General features: G+C 42.7%; 1 protein-coding gene across 2 annotated transcripts in view; it reads left to right on the forward strand.

The window, feature by feature from the left end:
- IL22RA1 (interleukin 22 receptor subunit alpha 1) overlaps positions 1-22,384 on the forward strand; it is a 34,891-nt gene that overhangs the window by 9,356 nt on the left and 3,151 nt on the right. The window contains exons 1-6 of one of the 2 annotated variants that reach the window (XM_081961939.1): positions 3,629-3,928; positions 12,836-12,968; positions 16,293-16,474; positions 17,777-17,964; positions 20,038-20,173; positions 21,610-21,734. In XM_081961939.1, the coding sequence (XP_081818065.1) occupies positions 3,886-3,928; positions 12,836-12,968; positions 16,293-16,474; positions 17,777-17,964; positions 20,038-20,173; positions 21,610-21,734 (807 nt within the window). In that variant the 5' untranslated portion in view covers positions 3,629-3,885. Of the gene's footprint in view, positions 1-3,628; positions 3,929-12,835; positions 12,969-16,292; positions 16,475-17,776; positions 17,965-20,037; positions 20,174-21,609; positions 21,735-22,384 lie in introns of those variants that run through there. The other variant, XM_081961940.1, reaches the window with a different exon arrangement.

Genomic DNA, 22,384 nt, shown 5'->3' on the forward strand with positions numbered 1-22,384 from the left:
GAAATGAGGAAGCACAACACTGCTACAGAAGACGCTCCATCCAAGGCCTTCTCTCCTGATGTGACGAAATGGGATATTCCTTCACCACCACCACTGCCATCATCCACAGCAGGTTGCTTTGGAGACAATAGATTGCTATTTGCAAAGACCTGAAATGTGTAGGAGAATAATTATTATTATTATTATTATTATTATTATTATTATTATTATTATTATTATTATTATTATTATTATTATTATTATTATTATTATTATTAATTATTATACGATTGTATCACAGCGGCCAGTTGTTTCGCCGGATTTGGCATTGATTACTAGTCGGGCCCCACCCAGGGGCCTAGGACGTCGTAACGTATTTTCGTAATATACGTGCAGATCCAAGCAGTGCAGCTTTTTGCATTTGACTGATGGTGATTTTGTCAGGTTTTAACTGTTTTAAATGTAATTCCAGTGCTTTTGGAATAGCACCCAGTGTGCCGATTACCACTGGAATTACCACTGCTGGTTTGTGCCATAATCGTTGAATTTCAATTTTTAAGTCCTGGTATTTCGCGATTTTTTCATGTTCCTTCTCGTCGACCCTGCATTATTATTATTATTATTATTATTATTATTATTATTATTATTATTATTATTATTATTATTATTATTATTATTATTATTATTATTATTATTATTATGCGATATCCATCATCGGACGTTGGTGATCATGTTGGTGATCCTATTTTTATCAACAGCCGCACAGAAAAGTGCTGCTGAGCTTTGTCCAAACCAGTTTCGGAAGCCATGATATTCTTCTTCTGCCTGGACCTCGTTTGCCTTCAGTCTTTCCCTGGAGGATTAAGAGGAATATGCCATATTTTTCCGGGTGTCGAATCATATGTCTGAAATATTCTTTTGCTTTTTAATTCTTTTGCTTTTTATTTTAATTTGGTTTTAATCACTAATTAATTTTTGCACTATTGTACAGACTTGTGTTTAATTTGTTTTATGGGGTTTTGTAATTGTTGTATATAATGTATTTTATTCTGTCTGTACACCGCCCCGAGTCCCCTTGGGGAGAGGGAGCGGTTGACAAATCCAATATAATAATAATAATAATAATAATAATAATAATAATAATAATAATAATAATAATAATAATAATAATAATAATGGTTTTGATGATCTCCCAATTGGCTTATCACCACCTCATTTCTTATTTTTTTTAAGCCAAGTTTTTTATTTATATATAAGTATTTTGAACACAGTGTAATGTCCGAGCATTTCATTTTACAAAAGAAAAATAACAGATATACCGATAGCAAATAATAATACACATAGTAATTATAACCATATTTATAATTATAGTAGTGTATTTGTGATCATGTTAATTATGCTAGCATACTTATCATTATGAACAACATTCATATTTTACTTATACATAACAATGATCTTTCTTCAGGTAGGTAGATCTAATTTCTACCTATCGCTAACCATTGATAAAACCATTTAAAAATCATTTCTGATTTGGTCAACCCAGCTCATACCTAACAGCTGCCTGTAAATCCACATTTCAAATGCTTTTAGTCCCTTCAAGTGGCTTTCTGTCAGGGCAGGACAGAAAATAGACATCTGACAAACCTAATTTTCAATCTTAAGCTTATGCCGTGACTGCTGAAGACCTTTTTCATTTTGAAGAATGATGTTTGAGCTTTCTCTGTCCTTTTCTTCACTGATTGTGTCTCAGCTTTCATGTAGGAAAATTACTGCATATAATTTCTGATTTGGTTGCACCAAGCACACTCCTGGTGAATCTTTACAGTTAGTCACCGACTTAAAAAGCATTTGTTAAGAAGCTTTTGAACTTACAGCAATGCCGGAAAAAAGGGAATTACAACCGATCTTCACATTTATGACCATTGCACCATCCCACACAGTTATGCCATCAAAATTCAGGTGCTTGGCAACTGGCATGTATTTACAATGGTGGCTCTATTCTGGGAACACGTGATCCCCATTTGCGATCTTCCCAATTGGCTTCCAACAAGCAAAGTCATTGGGGAAGCTGGATTTGATTAGTGACTGTGTGATTCACTTAACAAAGGCAGTCATTTGCTTAGCAACAGTGGCAAAGAAAGATGGTAGAATCAGGCTGACTCAACAAATGTCTTGCTTAGCATTGGAAATTCTGCTCCCAGCTGTGGTCATAAGCCGAGGAATACCTCGGTATATCCAGAATAGAACAAAGCCTTGAACCAACTCAGCAAAAAATATACCATAATTCAATGCTTACTTATTAAATGCTAGCAAATATGAGGGGGAAAATATAGTTAGGTGACAAAACTGGGCTAAAAGGCAGACCAAAGCAGGAGAAGAGAAAGATACAAACAATAGGCAAGAAATAAAAAGGCTTGGCTATAACAATCCACAATCACAATATCTTTATATCCAAAGAGATTCTAGAAGATTTCCAGAGCTGCTGGAAACTATCCAGCGAGCAACTGAGAAATCCCAATGGGTGATCCTTGGTTATTGCAGCCTTAAACTTTTTAAGTGCATAACAGCATCAGAATAGATATTTATTTTAATTTGAATTTTTTTTGCACTTGTGTCAGAAGCATCAAGGCACTTCTGGGTTGAAAGGATTACCTAGTGACATCACTGTTGCCAGGTGGGACACCCAGTTGGATGTCCATCAAGGAGCTGGAGCGAAGGACGGGAGCTCAACCCCACCCTGAGGCAACACTCGGATTTTGAACACGGGTTTGCTAACCTCCAGCCAGAGAATGGTATTCAGCAGGCTCTGACCAGTTCTGGAGAACCAGTAGCGGAAATTTTGAGCAGTTCGGAAAACCGGTAAATATCACCTTTGACTGGCTCTCTCTCCCCAATCTATTTTCTTCCTCCCAAATCCCAGCTGATTAGGAGGAAATAGGGATTTTGCAGTAATCTTCCCCTGGAGTGGGGAAGGAATGGAGATTTTACAGTATCCTTCCCCTGCCACGCCCACCAAGCCACACTCACAGAAACGGTAGTTAAAAAAAATTGAATCCCACCACTGCCTCCAACCCAGGGTCCTAACCCTGCAAGCCACTAGGCTTCCAGAATAAAAATGAAAAGTAGGACACCAGGTGATCCTTCCTCTATTCCACCCCATGCATTTGTTGACAGAGTCTGACGTATCCCACAGAACAACCCTTTATAAAGTCCTGTTGGAGTAGTAATTTAGACATGCCCATGCTTTATACATTCAGCTTTCCTGAAATTAGAAACGCTCAACTGTTTTCTTTTTTTATTGGCATCCATTCCTTTTCTTTTAAAGATTTTCCCACCTTGGGCCCGAGAATGCTAGCACTCCAAAATAAAAGAAATCCCAAATAAATAAATAAAAATCCAGCTTTAGAATGGTACTCCAGGCATTCTTCCACCGGGTTCAAGATCACCCCAAGTTTTCTTGACTCCAGCAGCGGCGGGACCACAGAACTACAGAAGTCGCAGAGACTGGGGCGTGGCAAGCGTCTTGCTTCGGCCTGTTGAGATGCAGCTGAAAAATAAATAAATAAAAAGAGCTGCCAGACCAGTAAAACTCCTCTGACACCAAGGAAGAATGGTTGCAGGAAGTAGCTTATCAGAAGAAAGGGTTGCTTCAGAAAGATGAAGAGATTCCAGGTGACTGGTTCACTGATCTGGCAGCAGGCGCTCCACTGGGGGAGAGATTGAGGATTAATCACATTGAAAGGTGTTGATTCTCCCGTGGGAACGGAGATGCCTCGTTAATTTTTCTACCTGGTGGAAAGGAATTGTCCAGTGTTGCCAGCGAGGGAAATTTGAAGACTTCTGGAGAGCAGCCTAGTCCATCTCAAGGGGAATTGCTTGTGTCTGGCTAATCTCATTACGCTATTAATGAAGCAGCTTTTCATTTACTGGGCCTTGTGCTCTCTAGCAGGTAAGCGATCCTCTTGAGTTTGTTTGTTTTTATAAATGCCTTTTTCTAAAAAAAAAAAAAAAATCCTGTCTCTGGGTTTTTGAGGAACTGCAGAGCAGGGCCACCTCCTGGAAATAAAGTAGGGAGTTCAAGCAGGAAAGTAGAATGTCTTTCGATATAAAAATGATATCTTGCTTGAGCAGGGCGTTGGACTAGGAGACCTCCAAGGTCCCTTCCAATTCTGCTATTCTGTTAAACAACTGGATGAGGAAATAAAAGGGGGGGATGGAAAATTAAACGCCCTCCCGTGTGCAGCAGATAAAAAGTTGAAGAGATAAGTACAATAAGTACATTGCTTTGTAATCTGCTGTATTTTACTATTTGTACCTCTGCTGCAGCGATGGCAAACCTTTTCAGCACCGAGTGCCCAAATTGGAACGTGCGTGCATATCCGTGTGCCAGAGCGCCAGAAACCCAAAGAACAGCTGGCCTGTGCACGCATGCCTGTTTTTCTGCTGTTCTTCTGGCTGTTATTTGGGCTGTTTTTCGGGCTATTTTTTCGCTTGAAAACAGCCTGAAAAAACAGCCCGAAAAGGGGCTTGCTTTTTAAATCATAAGAGCAGCTCTTTGTGCCAGAGGTTTGCCATCACGGCTCTACTGTATTGGTTAGCAATCTAGAGATCACAGGTGGGTTGTTCCCGGTTTGGCCCGGAGCGAGCGTGCCCAAACCAATAGTAAAAAAAATTGGCAACCCACCACTGCTAGAGATGTTTTATATTCTCTGGGTGACGGCATAAATTTTTTGAACAGATAAAATCAAGAGCCTCTTGACACGATCTCAAGCTTATCGTTTTGACCGTGGATTTATTTCCAGCCTTGTGAAGCAGACAGCGTGTGTGTCCCGTGAAGTACCAAAACATCACAGTCTTAAGGAGGAATTGTCCTTGACTTGAACTTAATAGGCACGATGCCCAGTTAGATTGGGGGAGAAAAATGCAATGGGAAATAAATATTTCTTGGCAGACCGCATAATAATAATAACAGATGTAGAAAGTTCTGAACTCCACGATTTTATTTCAGAAGCTTTTGATTTGAATCTCAATGTGACCTTCATCTTCCTAGGTGTCTTTTGGCAAACGCTTCACCTGTTGTTTTAGTTATACATGGGTACTAATCTCAGTCTCGGTGGGTTGTAAAGGTTACTAAAATGTGTATATGGTAAAGTTAAAGGTCCCCCTCGCACATATGTGCTAGTCATTCCCGACTCTAGGGGGCGGTGCTCTTCTCCGTTTCAAAGTCGAAGAGCCAGCGCTGTCCAAAGACATCTCCGTGGTCATGTGGCTGGCATGACTAAATGCTGAAGGCACACGGAACGCTGTTACCTTCCCACCAAAGGTGGTTTCTATTTTTCTACTTGCATTTTTTACCTGCTTTTGAACTGCTAGGTTGGCAGAAGCTGGGACAAGTAACGGGAGCTCACTCCATTACGCGGGGCTAGAGATTCAAACCACTGAACTGCCGACCTTTCGGATCAACAAGCTCAGCCTCTTAGCCAGTGAGCCACTCCTGCATATAAGGAAAGGCATAAAACAGCTTCCCGCTGTTTGGTGTTTTCATACTAGCTGATGTGTTGGCCATACTAGCTCAGAACTGCGATGCTAAAATCCAGTCCACCTGAAGGATAGAAAGTTGAGGTGGGTTTTTCATTTATATAGAGAGCAAGCATGAGATTGCAGGAAAGAACATCAAATCAGGAGGGAATTCATTCCAGAGATAAAATGTTCACTTCTAGAATCACAGAATAAATTGCTAAGCATTGGAAAGCCAACTGTATACAGCTTGGGAATTTCCCCTTGTTTAGCTGTTTCCATTATCAACCGAAGCAAACAAATGACCATTATACTGAAAGGAGACCTGTGGTCATATTTTGACTCAGTTATGAAACTCACCAGGTGACCCTGACCCAGGAAATAATTTATAGGGAGTTAATCGTTGTTAGAGTTCCTGCAGGAGCTGAGATACATAGCGCTGGCTTCTCCATGTGTATATGCAGAACAATCACCTATTGAGAAGTGGGAATTGCCCAAAATCACCTAGGGAGAATCTAGGGCAGAATTTCCCATGTAGTGGGAAATAGTATTTAAGCACAGGTAGACCTCGGGTTATGACTACAACTGAGCGGCCGTTCATCTCTTCCAAACCCTCCTATTCCTTTTGCTTTGACAAGAAGTTCATCATCTTGTCAGCCATATTTATAGGCTGTCGCCCTGACTCCAATTCAAAAGACAAATCTCCGACCTGCGAGGGATCTGTTGCCTCCCCCTGGGTCTGATGAGACACTGTCTTCTTCACGCCCCCCTAGGTTTCTGGTCCAAACGGACCTCAGAGTTGGTTTGTCAGACAGGGTTCCTGTGAGGCTCTTGAGAGCCCCTTCCTCCACCCCCACATCTGTCCAGCTGAAGAACTTCCTGTCGACTCCCAATTTCCACTGCTTAGCGGGATAATTGTTAAGTGAGTCTTGCCCCATTTTACAGCCTTTCTTGCCACGGTTGTTAAGCGAATCAATGCAGTTGTTAAGTTAGTAACACGGTTGTTAAGCATATCTCGCTTCCCCATTGATTTTGCTTGTCAGAAGATGGCAAAGGGGGAATCACATGTTCCTGGGACACTGCAACCGTCATAAATACATGCCAGTTGCCAAGCTTCTGAAGTTTGATCACGTGACTGCGGGGATGCTGCAATAGATGTAAGTGGAAAAAATGGTCGTCAGTCATTTTTTTCGGTGCATATGACAGTTGCGCCATTGTTCCAGGTTCATGTGTTCACCAACCTTCCTAGCTGGCTTCCAACAAGCAAAGTGGATCCAGTTCACTTAACAACCACACAATTCACTTAACAACGGCAGTGATTGCTAAAAATTGTGGAAAAAGGTCAGAAAGTAAGGCAACTGTCTCGCTTAGCAACGGAAATGTTGGCCTCCATTGTGGTCGTAAGACAAGGACTACCTCTATCTTATTTGCATCGCCCCCTGCCATATACAATAATACAATAATACAATAGCAGAGTTGGAAGGGACCTTGGAGGCCTTCTAGTCCAACCCCCTGCCTAGGCAGGAAACCCTATACCGTTTCAGACAAATGGCTATCCAACATCTTCTTAAAGACTTCCAGTGTTGGGTCATTCACAACTTCTGGAGGCAACTTCTGTTCCACTGATTAATTGTTCTAACTGTCAGGAAATTTCTCCTCAGTTCTAAGTTGCTTCTCTCCTTGATTAGTTTCCACCCATTGCTTCTTGTTCTACCCTCAGGTGCCTTGGAGAATAGTTTGACTCCCTCTTCTTTGTGGCAACCCCTAAGATATTAGAAGACTGCTATCATGTCTCGCCTAGTCCTTCTTTCTATTAAACTAGACATACCCAGTTCCTGCAAGCGTTCTTCATATGTTTTAGTCTCCAAACCCCCAATCCTCTTTGTTGCTCTTCTCTGCACTCTTTCTAGAGTCTCCACATCTTTTCTACATCGTGGCGACCAAAACTGAATGCAGTATTCCAAGTGTGGCCTTACCAAGGCCTTATAAAGTGGTATTAACACTTCACGTGATCTTGATTCTATCCCTCTGTTGTTTAAACATATGTTTAAAACTTGTTTAATTCTTGTATGGAAAAGCAACTCAGAATGCTCTTCCCATGTGGATTGAGATGAAGGATTGAAGGTCACTATACTTCTCAGCCAGGTAATTTAAGATGACAGATTAACAGAGTTTGAAGGGACCTTGTAGGTCATCTAGTCCAACATCACCCCCCACCCACCCAAGCAGGAGACACTACACTATTTCTAACAAATGGCAGTCCAGTCTCTTCTTGAAAGCTTCCAGTGATGAAGCTCCCACCCCTTCTGAAGGCAACTTCTGTTCTATGGGTTGATTGAGATTGGATAATTTAAGCATGATAAAGCCCAGTTCTTATATTCCATTCTAGGAAGTGCCCGAAACCCCAGCCTTGTTTGTTCACTTTTACAATTCAAAGGGTAGCGATCCAGTGCCTAAGCAATACACTACTTGGTTTGCTGATTGCTATTTTGGTGACTGTAAAAAGCCGAGAACAGCAAGTGACTGAAGTTGTCTTCTAGTGCCAGAGATTTCTTCCAAGATTGTTATCCCAGGAATGCTGGCGGTTCTTAGCCCGATGTACTCTGCCCAATTGAGTTGCACCACACAGATCTTTGCAAAGCTTTATTTTGCAATTGTTCTTTTGCAAAGAATAATTGATGCTCGGGGATAGTTTCCAAATCAAGCATGTTGCCCATTTCAATCTTTTGTACAGTTCTTACCGTCCCTTTAAAGGCATGTACAGTCATAAATCATTGGCTCTCAGATCTTTTACTTCCTTTTTGCCCCATCACCGGGCTTGCTTGAGAGGGTCTGCAATTACCTTGCTTTTTTCTGTTTATCTCCATCCCATGGAAATTGTCCCATTATCCTGGCAGTTTTCTCACCTTTCATGTTAACGATTTCCTTGCGATTTTTATTTTCCATGTATGTTTACTACCTTCTGTAACTCTAATCTGCAGTTTGTTGTTGTTTTCCTGAGAAAGCTGTGCTCCCCTCCTCACTATCTTTCTGATAATCTGGCTCAGGAGGGGTATTCTCTTACCTTCCCTACCTCCGCCATCTCTGCACATGTGCACATCCTTCCATGCATGCGCTTTTGGGGGGGGGGGAATGGCCTAAATGGGATGGCGTAGAGCCGGGGCAGGTGGAGAAGAGCCACCTGTGATTTCCACTACCGATTCCACTACCTCTGATCTGGCTGTATCAAACTTAAGAAACTATCCTGTCTTAAATGTAACTAAATAGGCCATTTTATCAAAAGGACCTCTGATTAATCTTCAGAAGTCACACAAACGCCACTCTCACCCCCATCCTAGTCAATGTTTTGTTCTCGGCACGCAGGAAAGGGTTGAGGCTAAAAGCCATGCAAAGAGGTTTAGAAATGAGAATCAAACAAACACATACTTGACCTGGTTATACAGTTCACCCATGGTTTATACATTACTAGCTGATTACCCCGTGTTGCCCATATATTTATTTATAGGGGGAAAATGTCCGGACCAAAGGTAATTTCTAATGTTGGATTTTCCCCCTTACCAGAGGGACCCCCTTGTGGAGTACTGTGAAGCCGTTACCATGACAACTCCACTGCACTGCACAGTAGAAGCCATTTTACAGCAGTACAATAGAAGCCATTTTAAGGCACAACAGGCTGTATCTTAACAAAACACACACACCGAGGGGTATTGGGGTATTCTACCCTCCACAGTGTTTTTTTCCCAGAGAGTCAGTCATCTGTGTACCAAGTTTGGTTGAAATTGCTCAAGGCGTTCCAGAGTTATGCAAACACACACACACACACACACACACACACAAATACATACATGCATATACATATACATATACATTTACATATACGTATACGTCAGTGGTGGGTTACTGCCGGATCACACCGGATCACACCGGATCACGCTCTCCCTTTCGGCGCTAAACCCGGAAGTACGGTCTTGCCCTGCCCCTGGCGACGGGACGACGCTTGCCTGTGCTCCACCAGCTCGGCTGGGACCGCAGACGTTTCTCTGCTCAGCAATGTCTTCAGTGGAGCGGTGGCAGCCTGGCAGGCTGAGCCTGCGTCCCTTTCAGGCGCTCCGCTCCGCTGAGGAAACGTCTCCGGTCCCAGCCGAGCTGGTGGAGCGCAGGCAAGCGTCGTCCCGTCGCCAGGGGCGGGGCAAGACCGTACTTCCGGGTTTAGCGCCGAAAGGGAGCGCACAATCCTGTACAATCCGGCAGGAACCCACCACTGGTATACGTATACGTATACATATACATATACATATACGATTTTACAGTCATATGGGCTGTTTTCCCTACATGCTAAGCTGTAGTATTGCTAATCAGGTCAACCTTAAAGAAGCATTGTGCTGAAGGAAACAGGAGAGGGGGAGCCCGCTGAGTAATGTTTTCAGTCTCTTTGATTAATGTTTCTAGTTCTTTGAAGTGACACAGAAGGTTCTCTTTGTGGAATATGGATTTTGATAAGAACTGCTTCAAAGTGGCTGAAGAAGGGGACTGTCCAAAGATTTGAATCTAAGTAACTTGCAAACTCATCATGCCTCAGTTGACTCTGAAAACCACACCTACTTAATAAGAGGATGACAAGATCATATATATATAATGATCTTGTATAAGTGTATAAAGGCATGCTATGAAATATTACATGGCACATAACAAAGCTACTGAGCATGTTTGCTAGATAAGAGCAGAGGTGGTATTCAGCAGGTTCTGATCAGTTCTGGTGAACCGGTAGCAAAACTTTTGAGTAGTTCAGAGAACCGGTAAATACTACCTCTGACTGGCTCCGCCCCCATCTATTCTCTGCCTCTCGAGTCCCAGCTGATTGGGAGGAAATGGGGATTTTGCAGTATCCTTCCCCTGGAGTGGGGAGAGAATGGAGATTTTACAGTATACTTCCCCTGGAGTGGGGAGGGAATGGAGATTTTACAGTATCCTTCCCCTGGAGTGGGGAGGGAATGGAGATTGTGCAGTATCCTTCCCCTGGAGTGGGGAGGGAATGGAGATTTTACAGTATCCTTCCCCTGGAGTGGGGAGGGAATGGAGATTTTACAGTATCCTTCCCCTGGAGTGGGGAAGGAATGGAGATTTTACAGTATACTTCCCCTGGAGTGGGGAGGGAATGGAGATTTTGCAGTATCCTTCCCCTGGAGTGGGGAAGGAATGGAGATTTTACAGTATACTTCCCCTGGAGTGGGGAGGGAATGGAGATTTTACAGTATCCTTCCCCTGGAGTGGGGAAGGAATGGAGATTTTGCAGTATCCTTCCCCTGGAGTGGGGAGGGAATGGAGATTTTGCAGTATCCTTCCCCTGGAGTGGGGAGGGAATGGAGATTGTGCAGTATCCTTCCCCTGGAGTGGGGAGAGAATGGAGATTTTACAGTATCCTTCCCCTGGAGTGGGGAGGGAATGGAGATTTTACAGTATACTTCCCCTGGAGTGGGGAGGGAGTGGAGATTTTGCAGTATCCTTCCCCTGGAGTGGGGAGAGAATGGAGATTTTACAGTATCCTTCCCCTGGAGTGGGGAGGGAATGGAGATTTTACAGTATCCTTCCCCTGGAGTGGGGAGAGAATAGAGATTTTACAGTATCCTTCCCCTGGAGTGGGGTGGGGATGGAGATTTTACAGTATCCTTCCCCTGGAGTGGAGAGGGAATGGAGATTTTACAGTATCCTTCCCCTGGAGTGGGGAGAAAATGGAGATTTTACAGTATCCTTCCCCTGCCGTGCCCACCAAGCCATGCACACAGAACCAGTAGTAAAAAAAATTGAATCCCACCACTGGATGAGAGATGAGTCAAATGATGCTAATCAACGAAAGAACGCAGTCCAATAGGTTTGAATGGTATATAAAGTGATTCCCTACCTTTGTAAGGGGTCCTATGGGTGCCCCTCCTCACTTATCGATGGTTCTAATTTGGCAAGGCACACCAGGCTAATAAATCTTCCCAGCTAACAGTTTGTCTTCCAATTGTCCTGATTTGATGTCTTTTGTGAAACCACCTAATAAGAAACATCAAGGGATCAGGAGTTTTTTTTTTAACTTATTAATCTCTGCTCACAAATGGAAAACCTATCTTAAGAAATACAAAAAGGAAAAAAAGCAGACATCCCGAAGGTGCTTTTCAAAAGGTACTGGACTTTCTTGGTTGTTGTTTTTTCCCCTTTCCCCCGTTGAAAACAGTTCTGAAGTTTTGAACTGAAGAAACTTCTTGGATGAGAAGCAAAATATTTTCAAGGGAGGAAAAGAAAAAAACCCAAGAAAGTCCAGTTGCCTTTGGACAACCATGACTTGGATGACTGGGAATCTCCGTAGATGAGAAGGAACAGAATTTAGGAGATCTGAAACCTCTCCTGGAGTGAGTCTGAGGAGATGCCCAAATATGACAGGCTCAGACACTCATTCTCAGATTAGGCCATCTCACTGATAAGCTAAATGCAAAGTTTCCAAAAGATGACCTAATTAATTTATGAGCCTCGAGACAAAGTTCAAAAGAAATCCATTCATTTATTAGGATCAACATTTTGGCATGTTCTTCTGCGAGCCGAAACTAATATCCGCTTTATGGTGTCTGAACTTTACCCCTGTATCCCCCTCCCTTCTGTCTGTGTCATAAATCACATCCACCGACAAGGTGCTGCGGCAGGCTATGAACGTGCGCATTTCACACAGTAGCTGTAGAAATATGAGATCTGACACCTACTCGGTTTCCTGCACCATGGAGGGGATGTTTTGTTGAGCCTCTGGGAGGGCAAAAATGGCTTCCCCTGGGCTCCGGAAGCCCTCCAGAGGCTGGAAACGAGTCCGTTTCTGGACTTCTGGGAGGCCCATTTTTCACCGTCCCAGAACCTCTGCATAGGCCCTGCACTTACCTGGCATCCAAAATGGGCCGTGTGGAGACTCCTGGGAGGGGAGGGGTGGACGGGGCCAGCCAGTCCTTTCAACTACCGGTTTGGTGAACCAGATGTAAAGTTAGCATCCAGTTCGTCCGAACCAGTCTGAACCGGATGAAACCCACCCCTGGTTGGACCTTTTGAAGGTATTTGCACAATATGCTGAACCATAATCTTACCAAATGGGTCCAATATAGCCCACCAAATTCCACATACAATTTATACTCAGTTATAATTCTTCTGGGATATCCTAAGACATGCCTCTTTTCTTCTGTGTTTCTTGTTACGCATTCTGAGACCCATTGCTGCAGATTTCAGATAAGAGAAAGCGGTGACTTTCATGGAAACAAAGAATTATAACTGAATTTTCTATCAAAGCTGATCTTGAATATTTGTTCATGCTTCCTTGCAGGAAATTCACTGGGAGAAAGATCACCGGTCATTCAAGAAACAACTTTTCGGTCCACAAACTTTGAAAATATCCTCACATGGAAGATTAAGGGGGAAACATCTCCAGGCACGCTCTACGATGTCCGGTATAAGGTGTAAGGATGCTTTGCTTTTTCATAAAACTTTGTGGAATGTATTGTATGAGCTGAATCCATGGGTATTTCAAATAGGGTACTGGTAGTCCTCAACTAACAACCACAAACAATTGAGTGCAAAATTTCTGTTGCTAAGTGAGACATTTGTGAAGTGAATTTTGACATTTTACGATCTTTCTTGCATGTCCACTTAGGAATGACAGGCAGCTGACAGTCAATTGGTGATCTCTGATATTGTAGGTCAAACATGAACAAGTTCAGTGTATCCTTATACTTTGTGCTGTTGTTCATGTTTGTTGTGTGGAGCTCATTATATTGCTAAATGAGTCACTCCCGCTGTTAGTTTTCTCTTTTTTCAATGCAATTTGTAACTTTGAATTGTTATTAAACAAACTCTGTAACTTGAGGACTGCTGGTAAACAGTGGTAAGTGTTGTGTCAACTGATGTCATACAACGTTAGGTTGTGTGCAGATTCAAGAGGAAATTTTTTAAATGAAACTCAATCCCTGCCCTTCAGTATAAAGCTTTACTGCATCATACAGGATTATGAAATGTAAAGTCACATGTTAATAGCAACCAATACACTATTGCATCGTAAGTGGATTTTTTAAAGAGAAGAAGAGTGCATTAATGTAAATAATCAGATAGGGAATTCAGGAAATTTGAACAACTTATTAAAAAACCCTTTTCTTATCTCCATGTTCAAAAAGAAAGCTCAACATTTCCCCCCAAAGACATATCAATAATCCATTGCTAAAAATCAGTGGACAATGACCTTAAAATGTTTCTAATGATTAACCTTCCTCTTTTCTCAGCCACTGTGACTTGCAACACATTCAGTTTTTGAATTATGCCAATTACCACTATGGTGTCCTGCTCTAGCCTACACTTCACTAAATCATAAATTAAACTACCGTATGTGGAAGTCACACAACACTAAATTCCCCGTATATGCACAGATAGAGAATCAGAACTAGCCCAGTTTAAGATACTGTGCAAATGCAATGCTAAATTTGTAGCTTCCTTGGCTGACCCTGTTATCTGTTCCCAGTCAGGGTCTTCATCGGTTCTAACATGATGGAGAAACCCCTAAGGAACACATGCACCCAATTTGACCTCGGTTCTGAATTCAAATCCAAACTTACGAAGAGTGGATGAAAGATATCCATTAAAATTTCAACTCTAAAAACGAAGATAGTATAGTCCACCCAGACTTTTTCCAGCAAGTGAAGTAGCTAAATCATTAGTCTGCTTATCTGCTGCTTTATATGGACTAGAAGACTGCCAAGGTCCCTTTTAACTCTGTTAGTCTGTTATTCTTTATTCAATTGATCTGCTATTCTGTTATTCTGCTTGATAGGTTCTAAAACAACAATTCTTGCTTAAAGGTAGATATCATAAATAATCTCTACTTGTGCTGAAAGCAGCTGAAGTTATACCTTTCTTTGGCTTAGAATAAGAAGTTCTGTGATTTGAACTCTGGCTTGTATCCTTGAGAAACTATAAGGGGATAACAGTGTGGCTTGGGGAAGCTAATGTTGGTCTAAAAGTAACCTCTGCCTTCCATGGGCTTTCTTTATTCAGTGAGTATGCCAAATACTCTAAGTATATATACTTTATTTTAATTCCAAAGCAAATATGGTTTCCTTCCCTTCAAAGCAACCATTAACCTTTTGGGCTAAGGGCAGTTAGTTCTGCACTGTGATGAAAAGTTCAAATGTTGTTTGCCCTGCTGGGACTCTCCTCTAGATATGCTTGATTAACCCCACAAAGGAGAATATTTGTAGCTCAGGGTTGAAATGAGGGGGGGGGGGGTAGTAATTTGAACCAAACTTTTAAGCTATTCAAAATGTACTGCTCTCTAAATGGCACGGTGCAGTTCACCAATTAAACACTGCCCAAAGTCCTTTGGTGTTGGATGGCTATTATAATTTTGAATGGATGATGATGATGATACATTATTTTAGGGAAAGGGCTGTAACAAAGCATGTCTCTATGTGAAGCCCTCGGTGTTGTTTGAGCTTGTTTGCTTGTTTGCAGCTGCTTCAATACCCAATTAGGTAACATCACCAGTGTGAATGAGTGTGGGTTTACACCCTATTTATATAGAGCAGCTTGCCCTGCCTGTTGATGGGAGTGGTAGTTGTAGTGTCCTTGGTAGTTTCTCAACTCGGGAACTGTTTTATGTTTGTTTGTCTGGTGTTAATCCCTGCTTATCTGCTTATCTGGGTGCTGTTGCTGGAGAGGTTCAGTGTCATCAACCTTATTGTAACATTTACACCAGTTTGGACCGGTTCGGCTGAACGGGTAGTAGTTTGGCAGCCTGGGTCGCTGGAACGGCAGCGACCCAGGCTTACAATGCCCCCAAATCAGTTCTCCGGGCGGCGCCATATGTGCCGCCATCTTGTTTTTTGCTTCTGCGCATGCACGGAACAAATTCTATTGCACTGTGCATGCATGTGCAGTGCGCATCAAGTGCAAAGTGCGCATCAAGTCCACGAAGCACACATGCAGTGCACCCACGAGCAAACTGACAGTAGTGCCTGCCGGAACCCACCCCTAATTTACACCTTTGGAATTCTGAACCAGAAAACATGATAGTATTGGAAGATTTCTAGCATGCTCTTTAGGAAAAACAACAACTTGTCTAGCACAGGGAAATTATATAGGCCAGAATTCTATGATTCACTCAGACATTTCCAGACCATAAGCCTACCTCATGCATTCCACCCTGAAACCATAACCCATTGTTTCCCAACCTTAGCCACTTTAAAGATATGTGGACTTCCACTGCTGGAATGCTGGCTGGGGAATTCTGGGAGTTGAAATCTACATATTTTAAAGTTGCCAAGGCTGGGAAATACTGCCATAGTCAAAATTAACTAAGCTATTATTTCATTACATCCAAAGACTGGGAAAAGAAGCATATTTACTTATTCATCCGAGATTGCTAGTGACAGACAGACAGATAGACAAATGAATGCACAAAACATACCAAAACGAATTTTGGTATGAGTGTACGTGTGTTGTGTGAACTCAACCAAATTGATTAGATTTAATGTCTGCATGGGGTGCAAACGTATAGTTTCTACAAGATGTGGTGGGGTGATGATGACATTCGTTGTGCCATGGGTCAAGCCACCAGAAGGCTGCACCTTCTGTCCCATAGCTCAGCTTTGGTAAATTCAGGATTGGGAGTCACCTACCTTGGCCTATATCTACTTTATCTTTTAATCATCTTGGATGCCATCCACCAGTTCCTGGTCTACACCTGTATATCACGTGCAAAGCCTATCATGAATAATTGTCTGGTCCGCTCACAGGTATGGTGACCAGATCTGGCAGAGTAAACCTGAGTGCCAAAATATCACCCAGAATGTCTGCAATCTCACTCATGAGACTGAAAATTTCACCGAACATTATCTTGCTGAAGTGAGAGCTGTGGTCCCCAACTGTTGCATCTCCGACTGGTTCAGGTCCTCGAGATTATGTCCTCGTGAAGACAGTAAGTGCTTCTCATGAATTTGTTCTGGCAGACAATGAGGAGGTTGGGGAGGAACATGGGCCAGTCCTGGAGTCTGGGGAAGGCTCTGATGAGGGCTCTGTGTCGGAGGCAGAGAGGGGGCCAGAGCCGTATGCCAGTTATCAGCTGCCTTCAGAGTCAGACATTAGTGAAGCAGAAGAACAGCTGGAGCCTTTTCCCAGTGTGCACATGCACAGAGTTGCCAGACAAAGAGAACAGCTAAAGAACAGGGGTCGACTTGGGAGTAAAGCCACAGGTGGACAGTGAATGGCCCATCCCAGAGGAAATAAAAGAGGAGCGAAAGGGGAGGGGAGTTTGCAGGAGACTATTAGTTTGCTTAATTGGTTCATGACTCTCCAAGACTCCTTGTCAAGTTTTGCAAATATCGGCCTGTCTCCTCTCCAAACCAGATAAGGTCAGTGACTGTAAATCCTCCCTATTCCCTTTGCTGGATGTGAATTGGCAGAATTCACAGTAAATTAATAAAAGGAGTTTTTGTCGGGACCAGGAGTTTGCTTTAGGCTCTTGGGAAGCCTCGGTCAGAACAGAATTGTGCTGGGAGCAGGGAGAATTCTGGATCTCCAGTGTGTCTGTTCATGGCATGTAGCCTGCTAAGAGTATCATCTTTTCCTCAAGAGGACACCTCCCAGTCAAACTCTCCATGACAGGCGGAATTAGTATTTCTACTGAGTCAGTTTCCATTTGTCAAACAGCTGTTTATTGCTTCCATTTTTATTATCCCTTCCGATACTTTTGCTTTATTGATCAGCTAGGATGGTTTCTAATACTTAAAATTGCCAGCTGATTTGCATTTCTTCCAAAAAGGTGGGGCGCCTGCAGCAGCTCAAAAATAATAAGACCTCCCCAAAAATAAGGCCAAGTGCTTATTTCAGGGGGTCAAAAGAAAATAAGATCCTATCTAATTTTTGGGGAAACACAGTATAGTCCAATATATGGGGTGATTCCAGAGAGTGATAACTGGTTAAGTGGCTTGTGTGAATGAAGTCATCTTTTGGTTTGGCCCAAGGAAACACACACTTGGTAAATGGGTTGGATTTGCCCAACCTACTTTCATGATCCAACTAGGTAACCTCATTAGTACTAGAAGGGAGCAGGGTTTGCTCTCTGTTAATCCTACTCCCTTCTAGCATGAAGACATTACCTAATTGGGTCATGAAATGTCTGCAAGAAAACAATTAAACTCAGATGCTACACTACAATTTATCATCCATCTGAAAAAAATTCTCTCCTTCCTTCTTTCCTTCCTTCCTTCTTTTTTTTCAGTTAATATTAAGAATATTGATGTCAAATATACACCCAGCATTCGGTCCATCAAGTTTGTTATTCAGCCTCCTTACACACCTTTCAAGGATAAAAATAACTCTCCTCTGACCGTAGTGGACATTTTCAAACAACTTGATATTAAGTTCCAGTACGAAATAATAATGTTCTGCGCAAAAACTCGGTCGAAGGTAAGAAAGGGTTATAACGAATGATTACTGACTTACCTTTAAGGCACATGATACAATAAGCATAAATCAAAATCAAGCTTTATTACAGTCAAAAACCTATGTCCAATAAACTTTAAAAGGAATTGGATCATGCAGGGGTATCTTCAGAATGTTAAAAAAAGGTGAAAATGGGGACCCCTCCTATTATTTATGTATTTATCTGTTTGTTTGTTTATTTTTCATGTTTGTAACTGCTTATCTCTCTCAGAGAAGTGGTGGGATTCAAAAAAATTTACTACCTGTTCTGTGGGCATGGCTTGGTGGGCATGGCAGGGGAAGGATAATATAAAATCTCCATTCCCTGCCCATTCCAGGGGAAGGACACTGTAAAATCTCCATTCCCATCCCACTCCAAGAGAATGATACTGTAAAATCTCCATTCCCTCCCCATTCCAGGGAAAGGATACTGTAAAATCTCCATTCCCTCCCAATCAGCTGGGACTCGGGAGGCAGAGAATAAATGGGGGCAGACCCAGTCAGAGGTGGTATTTGCTGGTTCCCCAAACTCAAAATTTCTACTACCGATTCTCCAGAACTGGTCAGAACCTGCTGAATGCCACCTCTGCCTCAGAGGTACATTAGGTACAATATAATAAAGAAAATTAACACTAAAATCAGAATAATTTAAGAGTAAACAGTTTAAAATTATAGAAATAATACAGTTGAAGCCCCATCCTCTTTTTATGATGCATGTACCAGATGTAGGGAGGCTAAGCAAGGGGGAAATTGGGGGCCTGGCCTGGTAAATAAAAACAGGATTAGAGGAAGGGGAGAGGTCAAAGAAGACCTTCTTTGGATTAGAGGGACTTCTCCAGGTGCCGTCCACCAGACAGTGCCATGGGGCGGCGCCTAGGAGCAGAGCCTTCTCTGTGGCGGGCCCAGCCCTGTGGAATGACCTCCCCCCGGATATTAGGACCACTACTGACCTCCGCTCCTTCCGTGTCAAGCTCAAGACCCACCTTTTCCAAATAGCTGGCCTGGCTCAACCATAACTTCGTATCGCTCCTGATGGGTTTTTTAATTTAGTAATTTTATTTAAGGGGATTTTAAATTGTGTTTTTAATTGCCTTTCACTTATAAGTCAACTCTCCTCCATGCACATATGTATATGTCTCTGTTCTTTTTGTATATATGTTTGTCTTATGTGTATTTTTATTTGTTTTGATTGTATGCCGCCCCGAGTCCTTCGGGAGAGGGTTGCGGCTAATCAAATAAAAATTATTATTATTATTATTAAGACGAGGTCATGGGCTGGATCAGGGAGCTGTACTAGCCATAGTAGAATCCAGGGGTGGGTTGCTGGCTACCTCTGTCCGGCCGCGCCCGTGAGCTGCGGAGGCAGAAATGTCGTTGGCACTCCCGGATGACAAAGCCACGAAAGTGACTGGGTCGTTCCCCAGCGACCCAGTCGCTTTCGTGGCTTCGTCATCTGGGAGCGCCGACAACATTTCTGCCTCCGCAGCTCCCGGGTGCGGCCGGACGGATGTATATAATATTACAATATTATATATATATATATATATATAGTATATAATATTATATACTATTATTTCATGAAGAAAGGTGAGGCTCTGCCTCCCCTGCCTCCCGTGACTGCACGTCCATGGTTTGGAGAACCCCCAAATTCCACTCCTGGCTGGCCCTGCCCACCCTGCCCCTCCCAGGTGTCCCCACTCAGCCCATTTTGGATGCAGATAACTGCAGGGCACGTGCAGAGGCTCAAGGGGGGCAAGAAATGTGCCTCCCATAAGTTCCGGATGCCTGGAAATGGGCCGTTTCTGCCTCCAGAGGGCCTCCGGAGCCTGGGGAGGGCAAAAAACCTCCCCCCACCGTAGTATAGGAGGCCGACTAGGCCATGCCCACAATGGCCACGCCCACCCAGCAACCGGGCAGAGAACCCCTTGCTAAAACTTTTGAAGCCCACCCCTGCTAGAATCAGGGATCCAAAATTACCCACTGCCCCATAGAAGCTCCCTCTGTTGTGTGGACTTTCAGTTGATTTTGGAAAATGCATCTTTCTCTTTCTTGCCTTAGTGGAAAAAAATTGAAAATAATACAGAATTTATCATCCCTGACTTGGAACCCAATACGGAATATAATGGAACAATACACATCCGACATCTTGACAAAATCAGCACAGCCTTTGTGTTTCGAGTAAAGACGTTATCAGGTATGGTTCTGATGCCCAATTTGATCTTCGGCAGAGCTATTTTGTTTTCCTGAATTAAAAACACTTCAAAGTTTGCTAACAGTCCAAGCAGTTGGCATCGTATTGCAATGGAATGGGCCCCTCAGAAGGTTCCCTGGATATCTGCATGAAATGCATCATCTCAAGGACACTCCTGCCCAATGGCCATAAATACAAGTAGTCCTCAACTTACAACAGTTCATTTGTAAGCTGTTCAGATGTACAGGTTGTATGTTTGTAAGATGTAACATAGGGATGTGGTGGCTCAGTGGCTAAGACACCGAGCTTGTCAATCCGAAAGGTCAGCAGTTCGGCGGTTCGAATCCCTAGTGCTCCCGTTACTTGTCCCAGCTTCTGGCAACCTAGCAGTTCAACAGCATGCAAAAAAAAAATGCAATAGAAAAATAGGAACCACCTTTGGTGGGAAGGTAACAGCACTCCGTGTGCCTTTGGCATTTAGTCAGGCCAGCCACATGACCACAAAGACGTCTTCGGACAGCACTGGTTCTTCGGCTTTGAAACGGGGATGAGCACCGCCCCCTACAGTCAGGAACCCTCTCTCCCTCCCTCCCAGTGGTTAGAATGCAGTATTTCAGGCTAACTCTGCTCACTGCCAGGAGTTCAATTCTGACCGGTTCAAGGTTGACTCAGCCATCCATCCTTCCGAGGTTGGTAAAATGAGGACCCAAATTGTTGGGGTCAATATGCTGACTCTGTAAACCGCTTAGAGAGGGGTGTAAAGCACTGTAAAACTGTATATAAGTCTAAATGTTATTGCTATTACTATCAAGATGATTCTCAAGGACTGAACTGTGACATCAGACATGCTAACATTCAAATCTGGATTAGCAAACAGAATTGTTCTGTTGTGAACATACAGCCCTAACCTGCTTGGCCTGGTTTCGCTTGCCATGTTAGACCCATTCTTAAAAAGAAACCATGGCTCATTTTTATCAACAAGTGACTATTTACGGCAATAATCCGTGTTATTTTCTAATCACGATCTGTCATTATATCTGAATAAAAATCATGGTTTATTTTTAGCATTTCTTTTTTGCTACTGTTTTTGTTTGTCCCCGTCCATTTTTATGAGGCATTTGCAAGATAGAAAATGAAACAAGTGGGAACAAGGTGAGAATTATTTGACTTACCTGTAAGAATGACTCTCATTGATCTAAATCTAGATTAGAAGGTTATGCCTGAATGTAGCCTTTTCTTGGCCATCTTTGATTGATCTTGATTTTCTTTCTTATTCCCATATAACTGAGGATGTTTTGATCATCCAAATTATGGGTTCCTTTAAATACAGATAGAAAGATGATTATTCTCAATCCTGCCCTAGAAGATGTGGGCAACTCATTTTTGTTTCTTCCCTGTGACTTCATACTGACTAATTAATTTGTGCCTTCTGTCCATAGATAACACCTGGCTGCCATATCTGTTTGGAATGATTATATTTACAATCATATTTACCTGTGGAACTGGATTATACTTCATGTATAAGTATGTTAAACAACACACCATTCAGCAGCCCACATCTTTGGTATGTAATTTTCAATTACTATAAAAGTCTCCATTATTTTTTCATCTGTCTTTTTTCACCTACATAATTTTTTATAAATAACTCAAAGTGGGGAATATACCCAATATTCCTTCCTCCTCCTATTTTTCGCACAACAGGTGAGTTGCATTGAGAGAGAGAGTCATGACCCAGAGTTATCCAATCGGCTTTCATGCCTAAAGTGGGACTAGAATTCACAGTCTCCTGGTGATTAGTCCAAAGTCACCCAGCTGGCTTTCATGCCTAAGGCAAGACTAGTACTCACAGTCTCATAGTGATTGGCCCAAAGTCACCCAGCTGGCTTTCATGCCTAAAGCGGGACTGGTACTCATAGTCTCATAGTGATTGGTCCAAAGTCATCCAGCTGGCTTTCATGCCTAAAGTGGGACTAGAACAGTCTTCTGGTTTCTGGCCTGGTGCTTTAATCACTAGACCAGGGGTGTCCAAACTTGGGAACTTTAAGACTTGTGGACTTCAACTCCCAGAATTCCCCAGCCGGCTGGCCAGCTGGGGAATTCTGGGAGTTGAAGTCCACAAGTCTTAAAGTTCCCAAGTTTGGACACCCCTGCACTAGACCAACCTGGCTCATAAATTATGAATTATGATCTCATATTGAAGTCCACATATTGTTA

The sequence above is a fragment of the Natrix helvetica genome (genome assembly GCF_964273705.1).
Source record: "Natrix helvetica genome assembly, chromosome: 9".
NCBI lineage: Eukaryota > Metazoa > Chordata > Lepidosauria > Squamata > Natricidae > Natrix > Natrix helvetica.